This window comes from Gallus gallus, chromosome 4 (assembly GCF_016699485.2).
Source record: "Gallus gallus isolate bGalGal1 chromosome 4, bGalGal1.mat.broiler.GRCg7b, whole genome shotgun sequence".
Lineage (NCBI taxonomy): Eukaryota > Metazoa > Chordata > Aves > Galliformes > Phasianidae > Gallus > Gallus gallus.
The window spans coordinates 65,785,107-65,806,945 of NC_052535.1; the positions used below are offsets into that span (position 1 = coordinate 65,785,107).

A 21,839-nucleotide genomic window follows, 5' to 3' on the forward strand; every position below is an offset into this window, starting at 1 on the left:
TGTTTGCTGCAGGGTACAACAGTTTTTTAATGTTTTATTATTATTATTTTATTTATTTTTATTTTTTATGTAGTTTAAATTCAAGCAATAAAACCATTAGCTTTACAGTGAACGTGAATAGAGTTAATTAATGAACGATGGCCCATATGACAACTTCAATTCTCTTGTAATGCCATCATGTTTGTTGTTAGGTCAGATTGTAAATGCAGCCAAGGGGAAATATAACTGGTAATGCCAAGTGAAATTCTTACTGTGATTTTTGAAGAATAGCGAGGGATCCATATTCAAGTAAAACAGGGGGCCTGGTTAAGGAATTAAAACATTAACCAAGAGGTTCTGTCCTGCATTCTTCACACCATTCTTACTCTTTATTAGGCAGACTGCGGGTGCAGTATAAATACAGGTAACTTGGGTAGCTGGTATGAAATAATGAGAGTGGAAGAGAACAATGAAACTGTGGAGCTAATGGAAGAAGCGCACTTAACTTAAGTGTACTTAATGGAAGAAGTGCAGAAGAAAGGAAGGGATAAGACTCAATTTCTACAGCTGTTCAGTGATTCAGGGGTTCCACGCACCCCAAAAAGCAAACTGAAACTGACCCTACAATAACAAAATGGGAGTTTTAAATAGCCAATCACGTTACCATCTATGATTGTGAAAACTCTTGTATTTAATGCTTACTAAGCCAAATCCTCAAGTGAAAACAAAGAACTTGAAATTGTTTTTACTGTAATCCCAATCTGTTCCTCCTAACCACATGTAGCAGGATGAGAACCTTACATTCAATTTAGAAATCTTACCTACATACGACGTTACATTAAGCACAGACAGTCAGCCTTTAAATCAACATTAATTAACACACCTTTTAGTTTCTTCACTAAGGAAAGAAGCCTAATACAATTCATGTAAAATGCTGAATTTGCCCACCTGAAATATTAATTTATGGCAAGACTAAGTCCCAGTTTTAGAGCAAGGGCTTCTGATTGTTGCATTAACTACCAGCAGTCAGTCATCAGCACATGAGAAGAGTACTCTCCAAACATTAGTTGGTGAGAGCTAGAGGGAGTCTCACTTTTCAGTGGAATGGCTGTACTGCTGAGGTATCTCCATTAACTCATATAGTCAGTGCCTCAGAGGACCACCCCCCTAAATAAACAAACATCTGGTTGTGTAAGCAGGCATTAAGATTCCTGAGACACACAACAAAAGATACTATGTCCTTTTATCTTAAGAAAATACAGTATTGCTCCAAAATAGAAAACCACAAACGTTTATTGTTCTTGTTGACTTCTTGTTCAAGAGCTGCATCTTCTACTGTTGCAGCATTTTCCCCCCCTCAACGCCATAAGTCTGCTCATAGGTTTTCTCACTTGGAGGCTTTTCATTTATCCAAAATTTTCATTCTTTCAAGTGAAAATGCATTTCTTCTAACTTGCTCTTGTTTTAACACCTAAATCTTCTGTCCCTGTTACTTTTTAACTCACAACTCAGAAATTTTGTATTTCCAAGATACATCTAACCAGCTTTGGAACAGTGCACAACGAATAGCAAAAACAAACCAGCAGTGTAATTCTGGCAAGCTTCCTTGAGTCTCAGTTTTAATCATGGCCACTAGAAATATTCTCTGCAAGTTACATTTTTGATACATCTTAAAGCTTATCCGATTAGCACACTTTTCATTGTTTTTTATAATGATCAGCCTATCTGAAAGCAATCTTCATGTTCTGATGATTATAAATAGAATTTCTCTCTGAAAGTATTTTCTCATCTTTTCCTCATTTTTTTCCCCTCATTCCAGCTGATGGCTCTTACCTACCCAAAGCAGTCTTGTCATTCATGTTGCTCTGCTGCTAGTCCACCAAATCAATGAAATCTTCAATAATTTCCTTTTTAGTAGGCTATTTTTCATCTCTAATAAAGATGCCAGGAATGCTTGACACTATTAACTTCACCGTGGCTTTTGCTCACCTATTGCCAAAGAGCCCAAAGAAACACAGTGCTGAGAGATTAAACAGCACAGCTGAAAATGAGAGAACCCAAATGGACAGACGATAACATAGCAGTATTTTGATGGAGACTGAGCAGATGATGCATACATTAGAAAACACTTTTTCAGTAGTTTTGCCGATGTAGCTCAGTTCTGACAGGTAACTGAACTGCTCCGTTGCTCAGGATCAATAGCATTTTGTTGTTTTTGTCATGACACCCACAAACAGGAAAATGAGATTTAATGCACAAGAATTAACTCTAACAGTCAAGATATCATTTACATTTTTACCAATCTGTCTGGTTTAGCCTTCCACTTCAATGTGCAACACGTGCAAGCCAGAACAACAGCCCAAATACACTGCTGCCACCCTGAAACACTTTTGGAAAAGGGGAAGTCCAATTCAGTATGCTTACTCATGTATTTGGCTACGTTCCTCAGCCTTTTTTCTCCAAATAATTCAGTATTATTCCAAACATTATTAAGTATGATAAAATGTTTCCAGCACATCATTTTCAAACAAAAGAATGTGAGAGGTTATTTCTACAGGTACCTTTTAATGCAAATCTTGAAAATTTCAGAAGATTTTGACATTTTTCCCATCCCAATACAAGCAATTGCTTTTATTTACATACATTTTACCCTTTCTTATACATTCATATGAGTTATTGCTAGTTACCTTCTTCATTCTTAAATAACAGCACAAATGGTTTACAACCATGACACCTCACAGCAGCCTGGCTCACCACTTACGCAAAATAAAAAATGACGTTAAGCCTAAATATATTCTTTTACATCTTCTGGCAAGTTGAGATTTTCTCCTAATTTATTAATACCTTTGATTGGCAGAGCACACCAAACGTACCAGCATCCGTGACTAACATAGATGAAACTCAATTGAGCTGACAGAAGAGAATTTTCTTCAGTTCTTCATTCTGTTCTTATTCATCCCAGGTATCTCCATATTTATTTACTTTAACTAAAGAAGAGAAAGAAACAGTAACCATGTTATTAGTTTTAATTGCAGAAATTAAACAGTGTCAAAAGGTATGGTACACTGCCTTTGAAAGTGCAGAGTGGGGAGGGTGTCATTCACAGCACAATAGACTTCTACTGCACTCATTTCTGCCCTACAGAACTTCTAATTACTTGGAAACAAATGCAACACATGGATGAGACAAAGACAATTGGAGGAAACAGGCAAGGAATGTTCTGAGAAATACGTGGCTACATAATGTAGTTACGTGCACAATTGGATGGATTCAGGATAGTTCAACACACAAACAAACTGAAATCAGCACTCCCTACTAGGAAACCACTCAGCCATTATTATTTGGCAGCTTCCTTTAGTGAATAAGCGACTCAGAGAGGAAAAAAACAGGCTACTGGTCTTTAAGAATTTACTCAAACACACTGTGCACGACTGAAAAATGGACAGCAAGTGAAAAGATGCTCTCCTGAAAGTGAACTGGAAAGTGTCTGTAAACGCCATCGCTGACAGCATAGAGATGGATCTATATGATACAGAAGGAATGCTGATGCTAGTTAGGCACTCTTTATAAATTGACTTGCAGTTTAGTTATTAAGCCCAGTTATTAATGCCTATCTACAGTAGAAGCAGTGGAACAGAAGAGCGTACTGTCCTTGTTTCAATGAGAAGACAGCAAACTTAGCATAATGCACTGACAGAGCTGTTTTAAGCAGACTGATACTGCAGGTGAGGCACATGAGAAGCTGCCTCCAACTAATCAGATTTCCAACTCTCTTCAGCACAGCAGCTTAGCAGGTTGTGTTCATTGGTTGACTGGAATGGTCCAGTCCAATTCACTGTGCAGCTACACAAATTCATACTGTTATAACAAAGAGAAAAGGCACCAGCAGATGGAAGCTAGAGACTGCTTACAAGTGGTTTAAGCATGGTTAGTTTCCTCTTCTGTCCTTGCCACAGAAGACAGAAAGCTCTGCCTCCTATTGGCAGTCTGGGTCTGGATACAGAGACAGGGGATGAACAAAGGGGTAACGAATCAGGAGGCACGTAACAAGTAACATGTCCCATATGGCACGAGAAGCTATAACAGATTTTAGCTCACAACATCAGAATCCCTTAACTGTAGATTTCAATGCACCTCCACTTACAAAACATTTCTCAATTTTTGTACTCCCTCCTTTTTTTTTTTCCTAACAATGGAAATAAGGGACTCATAAAAGTTTATTCACAAATCTCAAGCATTGCTCAGTGTAGTTCTACTCTCAAAGCCTGACTACACCCATCAAATAGAACACAGAAATTTAACTGAATACAGTGCTGTTGATCAATATTTTATAATAAAAGATCCCAAATAACTAAAGCTACAAATGAGAATGCATTGATTATTGTAGCCATAAGATTAGCCACGCAGTACAGCAAGGTTTGCAGAATGCTAATTGAAATCTTATGTTTCTTATGGATTTGGTTGTGAAGAAATACTTTGAAAATAAATATTCTGTAAATCAACTGACAGTGTCAGCTGACTGAACTTACAATCTGAAACTACAGCTTCAATGCTTTATTTGACCGAGTCACGTGATAAAGGAGAAAGAAGGCTGTAATTCTCTTAATGATATATTTAAGCCTTTACCCAATAATTTTAAGTTTATTTCAAGACCGTGAAGATTGTTCTAAAGGCAAACGATCTGGAAAAAGTATTTCATAGACTGACACTCCTCAACAACACTGTTCCAAAGTTTACCATTACTGCTTCAGATCTTTTTGCATTTATATCCTTTTTTATGTATTTATCACAACCTAAAATGCCCAATAGGAGACGTTACCTATTCTTACAAATCTTTTTGCACTGTCACTTTGAGAAGCCATTTGGTTTTGCTGCATACATTTAATGATCAAGTGATTATAGCTCAATAGTCCAGCAGTCTGGTAAAACACTTATAAGTGATAATATCTTTTTCCACAGCTGTCACACTAAAGAATACAGTTCTGGAGCAGGTAAGTATGCACTGCTACTGATGTCTCCTTTGAAAAACAACTGTTAAGTCAGAAAGTCGATTGGATTCTTATTCTTCAGAGCTCTGCATTCTCATAATGCCGCGTAAAGTTTTGTTTCTCATGAAACAAATCTCGATATTGTTGCTAAATACTGTTTCCTTCCTTTGCATTTTAATGTAGAATAATGAATCTCTACGAACAATACCGCTATAGAAATGCACTAATTCCACAAGAAACAATTCATAAATACCCCCACTCCAAAACCATCAACTGTACTCTATTCTTTGAGAACAATGCTATCTGAAACACACACCCCCTTCCATAGCTGAAACTCTTCAGTAAAGCACAGAGTTCAAAGAATTCTCTGTTGAAAGACATTGCTCAATGTATTAAAAAAATAAAAAGATGAGATTTTCAGAGTCTGGCACCAAGCAATACAGCTAGAGAAGAAGAACTATTATTCGCTATTGGAAGATGGGTATTTCTGATAAGACTCTATTGCATATCACATACCTGGAGACACTGTAGCTGTAAGTTGCTTAAAGGGCAGGCAGAATTAAGCTTTGGGTTTGTAACTATCTTTCAAATTATTGCTACTGTTTGAATTTACCACCTATTGTTGTAAATCAGCACAGTACCTTCCTTAACTGGTCTTTCCTGGGGAAATTTGCCTGGAGTTTCTGCCTTCAGTGGTGACATTACTTCATATGTCTCTCTGTGTTTATTCCTTAATTCCTCATACGTGACGCTTTTTTTTTTACGACTTTCTTCTGGAATTGGAGGAGTTTCTATAAACACAACAAACACAAAAATACCAGAAATGGCGTCACACAACTGGTCTACAAGTTCTACAACCTCTTCCAGAGCACCAGTTAATTACAGCTCAATCTCAAACAAAAACGAGTGTGACAGCTGCAACTCTAAATGCAACTGAGAATGTGTGTGGTCCTTTTATCCATTCCTTTTATCCTTTTCATTTTGTCTATCTGGTTTAGATCTATTTTAACTTATTTTTGCAATTTTACCCAATGGAAAGCCTAACAAGCACACGGTACCTGATAGATAGAAGAGTTCTGGTCACTTTATACAAGATTAATGCTCAACATACATTTAATACATTTGTAATTTCTGATGAGAAATCTGGATGAATCTAAACTGTTTGTAGTAAGGCTTTTAAATTCTGCTATCAAAAGATGAGGACCACAACCATCATACATCACTTGATATACACTTCAATTTACACTTGTAATGCAGCACCTTGGTTCTATAATTAAGGCTTTACATTGATATTTGTGATGAAGTATTATTATAATTCCCTTGACACATCAACATATAAAACTTTTATACAGTTAAAAGTGAGTTGCACAAAAGGGTGTTTTTTGTTTTGTGTGCGAAACAAAACATTTTCCATCAAGAAATTAAGAATTCAAACTAATTCAAAATATGCAACTCTGCATTGGATAGCAACAGACTCCTTTGTGTACTACAGAGGCCAGACTTCAGAGTAGTGTTTCCCTTGCAATAGCAGAGCACACAGTTCATACTGGACTGACAGGAACAGCTGCACAGAACAGTACTTTAAAACCCTTTTACTTCTCCATGAGAAAATCAGCTGTCACATGAGAGAACACAATCTGCATTCAGTTCTCAGAGAACTTAAAGATTTATCACATTTAAAAAAAAAACAACAGTTTTAAGTCATGGAATCAGCAGTATACAGTTAAAGCACCATCACTAGTGAAAATTATTTAATTCTGAAGGGCTAGCAGATAAATGGTCTGAAAGGCTAGCAGATAAATGGTAGAGACTATGGCTTTTGTAGGGCAACAAAAAGGTTGGCACATTCATCTTAATATAAATCAAAAAGAGCTTCAAGTCAGAACATGTATTTTGCAGGTTGAGTTTCCTAAGAGATTAAGCCTTGCAAATTCATTGACTTGCAATTAGAGCTATAAAATGAAAAAAAAACACCTGCATTTAGCTTAGAGCTAGAAAATAATACATGTATTTACCTTCTGCCTCAAAACAATTCTAGGAACTTCAAGATGTTTCACTGAAAAACACTATTATGCCACGTGTGACTTCAGGGGATGAAATTAATTTTACTGAGAGAGCTAAGAGAAAGGCAAGAGTACTACAAATTGCTAAATATTAAGACAGATCCCACCTTGAACATTATAATCGGTAATTCCTGTAGGTGAAGACTCATTCAGGGAAGCACTGAATGGAACGGGTTCGTAACTAGAGAGGGCTCTATCTGTGGAACTGTAATCATCTGAATAGCCAGAAGATGGTGAGAATCCAGCTTTTGGAGAAGATTCAGTAAATGATTGAAAAGGCATATCTGAAAATTCAGATTTTCGGCTGGAATAGCTGAAAAATAATACAAATAAACATTAAATACTGAAAGCTAAAGTTAAAATGAAACTATATGAGTAGCATTATGTGCAGCTTAAGAACTTATCCTGTTAAATGGTTTACTTAGTTTTCAACAAAATTAACTGAACTGCCTTAAAAAAAGGTATTCTTTTTAAACACTGCAAAAATCTGTATGTACCCTTCCCAACACCCTTTGATTCTTCCCAAAAACCTAAACCCAACTCACAGCCCCACATCCCCAGATCAGAAGACCAAAGAGAAAGTATTTTGCTCTTTAAAACACAGAAATGACAACCCTTTCCCTCAGGGACTCTTCAGACAGAAAAAACACAACAGACACAAATAGTACAGGGTGTGTCCATGTAACAAGCTACAACGTGCAAACAGCAGTTATTTCTAAAGATCTTTTAGGAAGAATTTGCAATTAAAAAGCCATTACTATTACAAGTGCTGTAATTGATCAATAACACAGAACAAAAGAAAAGGAGAACTAACATCTGTCTCGGGGAAACAAAACTATAATAGTTTACTGAGCTGTTGAATTAAATTTCAGAAGAAACATTAATGAATTTTCTCTTGAAAGAAAAAGATCATAGAAAAAATACTCCTGAAACTGATGCCTGATGCTATCTACCTACTCAGAACGGCCTGACAAATCACTTCATAGTAATTCTCTATCAAGAATGCCATCTTCTTGGTGCCGCTACAGTCTTTGTTCATTTTTTACTTTCAATTTTTGCTTAGCTGTATATTTAACTTCATACAATGATTTGCAGTTAACGTTTGTTTTATTCTCACATTGCACATTCCATAAACATACAGAGGTAAGCCATTTTTTTCTGCATTATATTTTTCAAGTACTTGCAAACACAACGTTAAAGAACGATGTAATCCTTTAGCTCCCTACTCCTTTTTAACTGCAGACAAGAATTACATGTTAATTGGCAGATGTATAACGGCTGGGTTTAAAAGCTAGTATACGTGGATGACAATGTAATTTGAATGAATTTAAACTCACTGTTTACCAGGGAAAGAAAAAAAGTACCACATAGCAAATAAAATAGATTTCACAGATACTGAACAATGGGCTATTAAGAGATCAAGAGACATAACGATGCAGCAGATGAGTGCTCACCTGGAGTGAGCAGAGCTAATGGTCATGATAAGGTCTTATTAAAAACTGTGGAGTGGTGGGAGAGAGGGTCCAGCTGAGTTTATACAGTAGATGTATTAAGCGGTCATTACTAAAACTCATTGGATATAAAAAAATTCAGAATAAAGTTAAACCTCACAGACAAAACTGATACATATAAACTGATAAAGTAATCCAGAATTTAATCAAAGCCTACATAAACATCTGACAAATCTTTGCACAGAGAAGCAGCAGGGCTACCACTCCCTATCAAAGACTGTTCCCTCAATTTTTATTCAAGGGTTTAAGTGAGACATTCCAAAAGTAATTTGTAATTAAAAAACACTTGAAGTAAAAAACATTCTGGACCAAAACAGGAAATAGTTTTAAGAACTTGATGAGTTTCTCATATGCACAGCATAACTCTGTTACAGATGTAAAGGATTTAAACAAACAGCCGCAAGTCTGACCACCATGCTTCTTCCTGCACTGATATTGTTTACTGAGCTCTTTCCTTTGATAAACACTGAAATCATTTCCACCCTCTTCCTACTTAAATTAAACTAAACTATGAGAAAAGCTTCCAGAAGGTAACACCATTTTATTTCAGTTAACTTAGTTTACTTCTCAATTGAGGAGGGCAACTTCTGATGTCACACTACTACAAGTAAATTCCACAGGAAACTAACATAATTTACAAGGAATACATTCTCATAACTAAAATGTTTATTCTTCTATTTGTCAAAGTAATTTATTTTACATGTTGAGTTCAAAATGTGTGTTTTTATAGCTGGTCAGTTGATACAGATGATATAACTTCCAGAAAGTGGTAGAAGGGGACAGAAGGGGAAAGATGGAAGGTACAGATCTGAAGATCTTTGAAAGATGCCAATGTAGCCTTGATCTCTTTGGCCTTTAAAATGTCTTATCCTAGAAAAAAGTGTTACATTTAAAAGAGAATTAAATTCTTACGAATGTGAACTATGTCTCTGAGCCTGTCGCAGAACATCTCCTATTGGGGAGTCCTTCAGCTTCTTAAATTTCTCGCTACAGATTGGCAAGTAGGATATCTTTCCAGCCAGGTATCCACACATTCCAGCAACTTTATTAAAAGAAGAAAAAAAGATGTTTTTGTATGCTGAATAATAACATTCAACATAGTCTTAAAATAAATAATTCCAAATGAATTATACAGCATCTTGAATAAGAGAATAAAAGCAGCTGACAATTTGAAACAAATAAAAAAGCAGCAATGATCTCTTTACTACTTTTGCAGACAAAGGGTACTAAAAACAAATGCAAGAGCTAACCAAAGACATATGGCCATGACTTAAACGTGACATGAGCATCAGGTGATTTCAGATAACAATTAATGACTGAAAGGTGACAAGGAATTCTAATCAGCTTTTCCCAAGGTCCAAAAACAGCAATCGACTATCAGAGATGATAAAATGATCAGGAGTAAACAAAGGTAGAATATTCTAAGAATTTAATCCATTGGAACAGATAGATCTTGAAAAGTATGAAGCGAATTCAACAACATTTTAGTACTAGGCTGTAGTATTAAACTAGCTATACAACCTTGGTGGAACTCTTACAATCTTAAGGCAAATGCTTTCAATTTAGTACACGAGACATTTTACCTGCTAGGCAGGACATAAGCCTAAATGATCACAGTAGTTTTTTCTGAAATTAAACCTGTTGTAAAGCCTGTATTTTGCAAAAAGGTTAAAAAAATGTTTTCCAAGGGAAAGAAAAGCCACAAGCAAAAGCATAGTTTACAAATGTTTACTGACAAGAAGTGTAGAGGTTTAACTGCTTGGAAGAAAAAGGAAAGTGGACAATACTTAACATGTGCAGAGGGAAAAATTAAAAGCTCTTAAAATGCTAAAAGACAAAAGCAGTCTTAAACTGTTTTATTGTTGTTTTACATCAACTATGAGTACTCGGAATCGCACATGTTCTTCTTTCAGAGCTCATGGGGGAAAAAGAAAACAAAAATAATTACAACGGTGCTGCTTCCTTCAAGCAGATTTCACTGCAAGAGGAACGTACAGTTAAACTATGAGACACCACGTGGAGCTGGCAATAGCTTCCAGGAAGAAGCAGCCACGTCTGACTTCAACAATGAGGATGAAATGAGAACTGCTTAACTCAGGCCTTTTAAACCACAACTAAATCCCCCCAGAATCCCAGTACTGGAACTGTATCTGCTAACCCACATGAAGCTACCTACCGAAAGGCAGCCAAAACACACTTTTTATGGAAGTTCTTCTCACTTACAATGAAAGTCTATATGTTCACCAGCGTACGCTGAAGATAAGCCAGAAGTACTTCAGCTCATAGCCACAGTTTCAAGAACAGTTGGTCTGGTCCATTTTAAAACTTAGTTCTGCTAAATACATGGAACGTGGTCTTCAGTGACACATGCGTAGGAGGTGCCAAGGAAATAGTATTTCTATTATTCATTAGAAATGTTTGTACTGTTTAATGGTCAAAAAAAGCAAGTAGAACTTGCTATAAACAAACAGCAGCCCTGGTCTCTCACGTTCATTTATCTGCCTAAGCAACACTTCCTTCACCACAAACCGTGGCTTTTGCTCTCTTCCCACTGAAGTAAACTGTGATAATAACTGGCTGTAACTGGCTGCATCTGGGCAGATTGGCAAGATGGTGAGTTCCTGTTTTACTGTTACGTATTACATTCAAATGGCTAATTTATTATTTTTTTATTAGAGTTAATCCAAAATCATTCATGAGAAATTGCTGTCTTCCCATAATTGTATAACAGAACATCCAGGAAACAAAAAAAGCACTAAAATAGGATGAATGGGACAAGTGAGACACGTGAATAATGACCTTCAAATTAGGAAGGGAGGGGTGGGTGTACCCTGGCAAAATCCTTCAAGCCAACTTCACTGCAGCAGCAGTATACTGTTCCAATATTTTAGGAGATATTATTTGGACCTACAAACTTTTAAACAACATCCAGAAGTTTTACTTGCCAAAGCAAAAATATTGAACAGATACTGTAAATATTTAATATCATCAAACGTCGTCAAAAATGAGGTTCTGATAGAAGCAGCACAAATTGCTAGCGTACACAGTTCAGGCACTAGCAAAAGAAAATGTTACTGTGTGTGTTTGTTTTTTCCCTCCTGCAAAGTTTACAGACAAGGGAAATACAGAAGCTAGGCCAAAAGAGCATTTTTATTTAGTTCTTTTCATTTAAAATACTCGGAATAGATGCTTTAATAGCAACAGGTTACATTCCTACACTGTCATGGTCACACACTGTCACACACACACTCCTTCTTAAGCATGAATTTACTTCTGAAGAATTTCTGATTCATCTTTCAACTCCATCACAGGAAAACACTGATCCCTGGCAGACCATCATGAAAAGGAAAATAAGAAAGGAAACTTACACAAAGTCTGTTTACAGTGCTTTTATCTTACACTCTCATATTATGCTCGTCAAGAATAGTTCCAATCTTACAACTTTACAGAAAGCCTAAAAGCAAAACCTGTCCTAAATCTGTTGCACAAATTCAAATATGAATTGCTCTACCTCTTGCTACTGTGCAGTTTTTTTTACAGTATCATAAGCTGCTTTTAACAAACATCACAAAGAAGTTACTGACTGATAGAATCAACTGCAGCGGGTGAACTTTACTCATTGGATATATCGGATTGTGTAGGCACGATCTTTAAGCAGTTTTACTGACCCAAGCACAGAGTGAAGTCACAGTCAGTCAGCCAGCTGGTCTCATGGGAGTTACAGCTGAGTAACACACTCCAGAGCCTAAGTCACAAATGCCAGCTAATCTGTACACAGCTTTTACTTACATGCAACTTTAGTAAAGGAGCCAAATCTTGAGCTATCTCTTAGAATGCCTGAAAATGAGAAATCAAAGTAATAAATAACCAGTTATTAATTTGGAAAAAAAAAAAAACCAACCATTAACTGTTCTATAGTTAACTATGTTAACTATATGAACTAAATGAAAATTCTATTGTATAATACCACGGGTGGTAGATAACATTTTTACATTTAACATTCAAAAGAATGCAAGAAAACCTTACACTGCAATTCTCCACACAATTCTAACAATCTAAGAATTAGCTCTTTAATAACCACACAGAGTACCACTACATTCAGTAGAATATATTGTTTCATAGTCACAGAGATGTTGTATTTGTTGAGCAATACAGACTGAGGAAGAATTTGATTTTAAAGTTCTGCTCCTTCTTTAGCTTCAGAAAGTGCACACCATATAGCTTAAGACTCTGCATTCTCTTTGTTACCAGTAGATGTTCAAGTTGTTATAACATCTTTATTAAGCAGAAATGTTTTATCTCAGTAAAGCTTTGTAAGAGTAAAAACGAAACCAGGCATATCTACAGCTTACCTTTTTTGATTAAGAAACTAGTAGCTAGCATGCTTGCTGCAGCCAAAGGAAAAGCTGTGAAGAAGAAGAGAAGTTCCTTCAACACAATTTTCAATGTAATTAACAAAACATACAATAAAATGAGAGACATTAGGTCTTACTAAATTCATTTGTATGAGAATATGTATATGCACAATTAACAAACTATGAAAGATTCTCAATTCCAGCTTTGAGAACTACTACAAGTTATGCAATACTGGTTAATGTGTCATCTTGCTTTTAGACCTCAGGCTTCCTAAAATGTAAGAGCCAGTTGCAGCTGGGGTAAAGGGGCAAGGTGCTGACATCTAGCTACAGCTGCTACAGCATCAAAACACAGCACTTCAGATCTGAAAGCATACACAGGCTTTTAGAAGAGATGGCTGCATAGAAGCCAGAGCCTCTAAAAATTGTTGATAACCAAAAGGTTTGATTTTGTTTTAATATGAGAACATTTAGATAATTCCAACTCTCTAAGAGATACTAGATTGCATTAAAATGAGATAATCAGAAGAGTCAATCAAATCAAAGAGTCAATCAGCAATCAAATAATGGAGCAGGTTATTTCTGTAGCTTATGGATCAAGCTACCCAACTCTGGGGTAGGGTCAACTACTACCTATCACAATCTGCTTGACTGTTTGCATCAGTTTTTATCATACTGAATGACTTCAGAGGGCAGGAAGCACTTGGAAATAACAAGAAGCAAAAGGAATGCTTCTTTCAAGCAATTATAATATTTGGAAGATAACACTGCTTTGAAACTACTCGTAGAACCAAGAACACACAAGACATAATAGCACTGAAATAATGAATGTTGACAAAGGTAAAGGTAATGGCATCAGGGATTCATAATGAAATAACATTTTAAGTAAATCTGCAAACATAGATATTAAAAAAGACTACTTGAATTACATTAAGTTGGCCTAGGGGGATTTTTTTTTTTTATTGTAAACACCACAAAATTTTTAGTGTTTCGAAGCACACAATTTGTTAATTAAGTTCCTATGTTAAAATAAACAGAATTTTGATTTTCACAACACTCTTACAATACACATTGGAAACTGCTGCTTTTTCCTTCGCAAATTCAGACAGATGTAAACTAGATTAGGAGTCCAATATTAGGGTAAATATGACCAGATGTCACATTTAAGAACAAGTATGGGCTCCATGGTTTACAAGTGAGGTTAAAGCAACATTTCAGAGAGAACATAACCCTCCAATCCACTGAATATTAAAACCTTATGGTTTTAGAGATGCTAAGGCAGATCTTCTAAAAGTTCAGGTTCTCTGAGATACAGAATGCCAGCTTAGATTTGAATCAAAGTTAAATATATATACATATTAAAAAACGTAGCCAAACTTATCGCAGGGGAATTCAGTTTAACCTTCAGAGCTCAGAAGTGATTTATAGGCTCAGCACAAATATTCTGGACATCAAAGACAGGTCACACATTATAGCAGAAACAAATGCTACACCATGGGTGTACGCATGACATAAAATAGTAACTAGAAATTAAAACAGTGATAGGTAAACAAAAATTGGGAGTCAAACGTAAAATCACCACGAGTATGCATGTGTAAAAACTATACAAAATATTAACAAATCAGAGACCATCCCCCCTTTTCACTGTGATGTGCAAAAACTACTGTGCTTCAGGAATGAAAGAAATCTTAGGAAAAATATTGGGAAACTGGGATGTCAACAGCAGGTTATTAAGGAGGGGAATGTAATGCATCCTAGACAAAATGGGGGAAGAGGTCCTATCAAACCCAACTCACCTCGGTACCGGGCACTTTCTTCAGCACACTCCTTGAGGAGCCTCCGTTCCTCTTCTGTTGGCACATAGTGCTTAGGGACTGTGTTCTTTCATTGGGGAGAGCAATTAAAGAGAGAGCAAACAGATTTAGGGGGATTCTTCAATTAAAAACTTGTGACTTTCAGGCCCCATAGTGCCTATACTTCAACACAGCTATGATGAAGAAGCCAGCACCTTCCTGCCTACAAACGTCATGTGAAAAAAGCCCCAGGAAAAAAAAAAAATACTTCTACAAAACAGATTAAAAGAGAAGATTCAGTGCATTCTCAAACCCAGACCATTCCTTTTTCTTGGGAAAGGCTGCTTTGGACTCTGCAACCTGCCTCCCAGTTTAAGGAATTAGGACAGCTCACTGAACCTCTTACATTTGTCAGGGCTGTAACTCCAACACGGGTGCGTTCCCACCAGCATGCAGCACGGCCGGGCCGCAGCTGCGAGGTACCCGACAGAGGCACTACCTCTGGGAGGGTGACACCTCGGTCTGCGGGAGAGACACCTCCCGCCGTCCCTGCACGTTCCGCCGAGGCCCGGGCCCGCGGCGAGGTGCCAAGGTCGAGGACAAGCAGGCCTCAAGGGCACAGCAGGCAGGAGGGTACGGCACGGCGGCCTCAAGGGCTGGCCGGAGCCGCACAGGGCCCGCCCGCAGCCAGACCGCCGTGCACACGGGTGCGCGAGGGGCCGCGGCCTCACGCCTCGCACCTAGCGGGAACGGCCCCAGTCCTGCAGGGCCCCCGCAGCTCCCGGGGCCTCCAGGGCCAGCGCCGCCAGACGCGCGCCCGTACCTCAGGCGGGTCGCCGAGCTCCCTACCGCCGGGGCCCTGCCCGGCCTCCATGGCGGGGCGGGGGCAGCGCGAGCCCGGGCGGGCAGCACCGGGACAACTGGGACCGGAAGTTCCCTGACGCCCCTCCGCCAGGCGCAGCGGCGGCCGACCCGGAAGTGGATGCGGGGCACTGCGCAGGCGCGGGGAGCGCAGGGCTGAACCCGGTGGCGGACAGGGCCTGGTGGCTGCTGGGCGGGCCGTGAGCTTCGGGAGCTCTGTCAGGGCTTTCTGCTTTTAGCCCGCGGTTCCGCTGGCTAGGAAACAGGAAAGGAGGACGGGGGAGCCTCGTGTCGGTGCGGCAGTGCGGTGCCTGTGCCTGCTCCGCTGTTTTCTCGTTGGTTTGTTTCTTTTTTCCCTCGTTGTGAAGGCTGGGTGCGGACGGTGCGGCTGCCTCGCATCAGCAGGCGGGACGCAAAGCATTAATTTCAATAGAGAACATTTCCTTCCTGTGCCTTATCTCGCTTCCTGCCTTCTTAAAGAGTGCCACCCTCTAATAAATGCGAGAGCAGACACGGCTTCAGCAGTGGCGAATCCTGTAAAGGTAATCAGTATGTGGCTGTTTTCTTCACAGCGCCGGTGTTCGTGTTGTTAGTGCCGGGCTCCTTGCTTGGCTGCATGCAGGGTTCCCCTGGATTTAAACTGAGCCCAAGGAGGAACCTGGCAGGCGGCTGCCTGAGCTTGGCGGTGAGGATGGTGCTGGAGTGTGTTTAGAAAGAAGAGCCTGCGGGCCTCTTGCTATTCAAATGGCAGCGATAGCGGGTGAGTGCTGATTATGAGAGATCAGGAAAAGCTGAGGGGGGGGAAAAAAGGATGTTTCTGATCGTGTGGTTTGTGCTGTGAAGCTTTCCTCTAAACTCTCAGTACTGCTGCTCGAATTCTCGGTGCAGCGTTATGCCTCTACTTGCCTGGAATGTACCACTCCCTGCCAGCCATCCCTGCAGCCAGCCCTTGTCTCTGAACCCTGGAATTCAAGTGAAGAGGCTTAAATTGCTGCTGCTTGATGACTGTAAAGAAAAAGCCTGCGCCTGAAGATAGGAAATGCAAGGTTTAGAGGCTGTGAAGGTGTCAGAAATCAGCAGGGAATGCGCATGCAAAGTATCTGAAATGAGTGCAGAATGTGACTGTGCTGTGTGAGCGTGTGAAGGTCTCAGGATAAATGGACTGGGGAGCATGAGAAGTGATAGGTGTGACTGCCTGCAGAGGTCTGAGTCTTTTTTGCTGCAGCAAAAACAAATCTTTAGAGGAGATGGGTTCCTGAATTTGGGTTCTTGAAATAAGCTGAGAACCAAGGAACGATGTTTTTCCTACTTCTCATGATAGAATAAGTAAATTTCCAACTTTCGTGAGGTTGTTCTGCCTCGTAATGCAGATTAGTTCCAACCTTTATCTCTGCTCATCACCTGAGGCTGCTCTAATTAAGCACTCGTTGGCACCTGAGCATCAGGTATGAACACTTCATCCCAAAGCAAAATAATTTGGCCTCACGAACTCCCAGTAGTAATAAAATCAGTGCTGCTTCCCATTCTAGGTAAAGATAACAACTTGTTATTAAAGCTTGCATTTTTTATAGGGGAGGACATGCTTATGGACTGTTCCTTCTCTAACTGTGGAGCTTCAGGGGGGGAGGAAATGCCTCTCTGCCTCCTTTGTTAATTAAAATAATTACACTTTTTTTTTCTTTTTTTTTTTTTTGCCTCATATAAAATTAATACTTTTTCATTCAATTTCCCCACTTCTCTACAGGGGCGCCTGTAGAGCTGTTATGCACAGCCTCAATTAGTAAGGATTGTACCCGCGTTGATAATAACAAGTGGTACTGCAGCGTGCTTCGTAAATCACTTCAGAAGCTGACCCTTAGGGCTACGTAGTAAAGCAAGCGAGTAACCAGCTGGGAGAGGGGAGGACCTCGCTGCTTAACGTGAAGACGTGCGGGTTTGAGGCTGCTGCCGCTACGCGCGGCGGCCGCGGATCCTTTAGCAGCCAGGCTGTGGGCGGCAGCGAGCGCTCCTCGCGGGGCGGGACCGGCCACCGCTTCAGCCTATCGCCGCCGCAGGAGGCCGCCGTGCGCGGCGTTTTGATTGGCCGAGAGGCACGCCGGGGGGCGGGGCCTCGAGGGCGGGCTCGGCCACAGGGAGCCAACGGGGAGGGGGCGGAGGGGCGGTGCCGCGTGAGTGCTGCGCTCGCGCCCCAGTGAGCGGCGGTTCCTGGTGGGGCGCCGCGCGCCAATGGGCGGCGGGGGGGCGGGAGGCCGAGCCGGGCCGTCGAGTTACCGGAGGGGAGCGGCGGCGGGATAAAGCAGGCGGTGTGCTTGGCGGCGCCCGTTTCCCGACGGCGGCGCTTTGCGGAGCAGCGCGGCGCTCTCGAGGCGGCGGTACTCGGGCTCGCGGCGGGAGCGGCGGCGGGAGCGGTGAGGTGGCGGCGGGACCGCGGGGAAGGGGGGAGGGACCGCTCCGACGGAAACGGGGCGCGAGGGCGGGCTGTGCGCCCGGGCCGGGCCGCTTTGTTTACGGCGGGGAGGGGGCGCGGGACGGAGGTGGGTGGCCCTCGGCAGAGCCGCCCCGGTGTTGCGGCGCCCCGCTGCCTCTTTCTGTCCCTCTTTTCCGACCGTGCCGCGCTTTCCCCGCTCGTCCTCCGTTGCTGGTGGGTGCTCGGATGGCGTGGCGGCGGCCCCGGGGCCGGTAGGCGCTCGGCCGGGCCCCGCGGGCCGAGGTTCTGCGCTTCGGAGTGACCGTGCGGCGGCGCCGGGGGCAGCGGCCCCGAGCCGGGCTTTGTTCCCGGCCCCGCCCCGGCAGGCGGCAGCGGTGCCGGGCCGAGGGCAGCGCGGGTGGAGCTCACCCCAAATCCCGGCAGCGCGGCGCTGCGGCGGGCCCGAGCCTGGTTCGGACCTCCGGTTCGTTTTAGCTTTCGCGTTGTGCTGCCCGTGCGGCGGGGGCTCGGCCGCATTCCCCCCCTCCCCCTCCGCCCGGCTTTCGCGTCTGTACTTCCTCTACTTTGGTTCTGTTATAGCTCTGGTTGGCTGTAACAATGCTCGGCGAGAAGCTCAGTTTGTATTTTAGCCAGAAATCCGTGGTTCAGTAGTGATTGCCAGGTTAGTTCCAGCTCAAAAAGAATCAGAAGGGAGACAGATACAAAACAAAACAAAAACTGCGTTCTGGGGGTCGCTAAGGCTGAGAAGGAGCTCTCAGAGCCGTTTGTTGAGAGAAGGAAACCTGGGCTTCTATCTCACCAGAACCAGGGGCCTGAGTACATCTGGGAGCATGCACAAAAGATGTGTGCTCTTCTGTACTCGTGTGCTGGCGATCCCCCAAGCTCAGGCTTTGTGCACTGCAAAGGATGTATCAGGTGATGAGGCGCTGAAATGAGGCCAGAAATAGCAAAGTGTCGGTAGGTAGGTTGCTGACCTGGCCACAAAGAGCCACGCACGTTGCAGGAACAGTGTAGTGTGGAGCTTGTGGAGTGCTGTGTTTTGTGACGTGATTCACTGAGTGAAGTTACCTGTAGCTATTTAAGAAGTTCCTGCAGTGTGCCTTTTTGTAAGTTCCCTACTGTTGCTGTGGCTCTGAGAATGCACTCCAGTGCTTCAGAAGCTCGGTGGAAGCTTGAGCAAGCAGTGGGAAACCACACACTGTGACTCGTCTTGTGATATGTCACAGGAAGGAAGCAAACCCCAGGTAAAAATGGCATTGCAAGCTTAATAAGTCAAGTGCTTGCAGGTGAGAACAATGCTCTGTGTCAGAAGCTGGTTTTATTTGTAGGGGCTCCTGGAGGTCACTGGCTGGTGGTATGTGATGGCAGTGCCCACTCAGGAAGCAGTACATTGCTGGTACATTGCTTTGGGATGCTGTTGCAGAAAAGTGCTGCTGAGCTTTTCAAAAGAAGGGCTGTTGGTTCTTCAGGATGAATTTCAGGTTGAGATACTGAGCGATCTTCCCCTGTGTGTTTGACTGTCTGAGCTAATGGAGTACAGTCACAGCTGATGCTCGTGTCATAGCATTACATCCTTCAGGAAGGAGGTGGAGGGCTGTAGGACTGTGGGGTAACAGTGAAAATGTCTCAGTTGTTCACATTGCTGTATAAACGCCTTTCCAGTGTTGCTCTGCTAGCCCTGAACAGCTCAAGAATGGTTCTCAAATGTTTTTTTTTTCACTGTAAATATTTGTCTTTTCAATTTTGGGGGTTAAAATTAATTGATGTGCAGAAAGTTTTTGCTAATACAATTGAGAACACCCTGTCTGTATTTACTTTTTCTAAGAACTTAAGAAGATTATAATTAAGCCCAGCTCCCATTGGCTATGTATGAAAGAAACCGACTTGGAAAACAAGGTGTTCCACATTAGAAATTGCCTATTTTGTATCTACTTTTGTACTTCAGGGGGTTTTATCTTGGTCACTTTGGCTGGTGGCAGCTGGTTCGTTATGGCACAAAGGACTAAATGTTTTCTCAGTCTGAGCACTGTAAGAGGCATGCAGGCAGACTGTACACTTCAGTGGACTCATGTAATCCAGATCATGAGTATAGAATGTGTTCCCTCTGGTGTAGAGAGCCATGAGCTTGTGGCAGTTTTTGTATACGTTTGAGCCGTAGCTCAAGGGCAGCCACAGGTGTCATGTTCCAACAGCCATGTGAGATGAAGGTACCTCAGTGTTAGAAGATGAGTTGCACAAGTTACTGTGAGAACAATGAGGATAGTGGTTTGGGGTTGTGACCGCCTGACGAACGTCAGACCTGCGCTGTCCTACAAGTGGGAAGTGCAGGGCAGCTCACCCAATGTGGGTAGAGCAGCTGCCTCCTGCAGTCTGGCTGTGGCTTACTGCTGTGCAGCGCTTCTGCACGCTCACACCCAAACAGCATTGAACCTTCTGGGTCTGTAATAAACCTCTCAGGAATGATCACGGGCTGGAGAAGAGCGTGGCAATGTGGGAGGGTTTTGCAGTTCAGTGTTATTCTTGTCTGGTCTCACTCCAAATCCCAGTCAGCTCTAGTAATAGGTGTTAGCCAGACTGATTCAACTAGGGTTGCTTTGCCTTTTTTTATCAGTTAAAATAGCAGCTCTTTTTCCTAGTATTTAGCTCACGTACCCCCAAGTGCTCGGTGATTAATCTCCTACATGTCTGTGTAGCACTGCGTAGCTCTGTCTCTTCCAAGACGGTGTTGTCCTTCCTTCCCCTCCCCCAGATCTAATCCAATCCCTAATTCCCTGTGACATGAGCACTTCCCAGGAAGAAAGGCAAGATGTACCGTAGTGGGGGAGAGTCAGTGCTGGACTGGAAAACATAAGGAAGGAATAAGCTCTTGAGCTAATTGAACAAGAGTATCTGCTCTTGACGTGGCTTCATTTTTGAGGGATTTTTCTGTTTATTCCATATTTGTGCACGAAATGAAATCATTAGCAAGAACTGGGAAGAGGAACACATAAAAAAAAATAGTGCAGAAGTTAAGACTGAGTTTCTTAAATGTCTAAATGTTTGATAGAATGACCTGGTGCCCTGATGCTGCTTTTGTAAGCTTTGGTTTCTTATTTACATACAGAGTGTGCCACTGTCAGCGTGAGCAGCGTAAATTGTTTTCTTTTTTTTTTAAGAGCAGCTCAAAATGAACAGAGTCAATCTGTGAAATTCACAGAGCCTCCAGGTGTTACCTATCCTGCACTCCAGCACTTGGTAGGAGTGTAAACAAATGGGCTTTCTGGTAGCTGGGCCTGGCTCTGCCTGAAGCAGCAGCTGGCTTTTCGGGGCAGCTTGTGGCAGAAGGCTGGGGTTGCTTGCTGTGTGCACTGAGCGCTGCTGGTCGCTTCGGAGTTAGTTTGGTCACCTGTTTCCTTTCTCTCTGTTCTCCAGAGAATGGGAAAAGTCTGCTGGCTCAGACGACTTCTTTATCTATCTATCTGTCTGAAGTTGGCATGAGAAGATAAGGCACACAAAGCTTGTTTTGTTTCTTGTCATCTTGCTATTGGAACACTGCTTCAGAATAAGATTCCTCTGGTACTTTGGAGTATTTTTAATTTTCAAGTTGTTTGTTAATAGCAGTCGGTCAGTTGCTATGGCCAATGTTATTGCTCAGCTTAAATAATAGTGTTTCCTTTTCTAATGTTCAGTCCACATACTCTCTGGAAAGAGGCTGTGTTTTTTTTCATGGTATATCAAAATTATACTATTATCGTCAGGCTCTGTCTTGTTTGGATGAGATGCTTTCTGTTCACCTGATGGCCCTACAATTCCATTGTTGCCTTACTTTGTATGGAATTAGCCTTTTTAGCATGTATGTATTGACCTGACTTGTATAAAGTA

At 41.6% G+C, this 21,839-nt stretch overlaps 2 protein-coding genes across 4 annotated transcripts in view; one reads left to right on the forward strand and one right to left on the reverse strand.

The window, feature by feature from the left end:
• Positions 1-1,254: 1,254 nt before the first annotated feature.
• Positions 1,255-15,636, reverse strand: OCIAD2 (OCIA domain containing 2). Its single transcript, XM_420717.8, has 8 exons — positions 15,513-15,636; positions 14,693-14,777; positions 12,894-12,947; positions 12,331-12,378; positions 9,454-9,583; positions 7,138-7,343; positions 5,609-5,758; positions 1,255-2,966 (listed from the first exon to the last, which is right to left on the reverse strand). Exons 1-8 carry the CDS (start codon positions 15,561-15,563, stop codon positions 2,929-2,931), a joined length of 762 nt encoding a protein of 253 aa, XP_420717.3. The 5' UTR covers positions 15,564-15,636; the 3' UTR covers positions 1,255-2,928.
• Positions 15,637-15,693: 57 nt separating this feature from the next.
• Positions 15,694-21,839, forward strand: part of FRYL (FRY like transcription coactivator) — a 158,403-nt gene continuing 152,257 nt past the window's right edge. Inside the window, exon 1 of one of the 3 annotated variants that reach the window (XM_046941215.1) lies at positions 15,694-16,092. The gene's annotated coding sequence lies outside the window, so the exon portion shown is untranslated. Of the gene's footprint in view, positions 16,311-17,801; positions 17,959-21,839 lie in introns of those variants that run through there. The other 2 variants (XM_046941217.1, XM_046941216.1) reach the window with 2 other exon arrangements.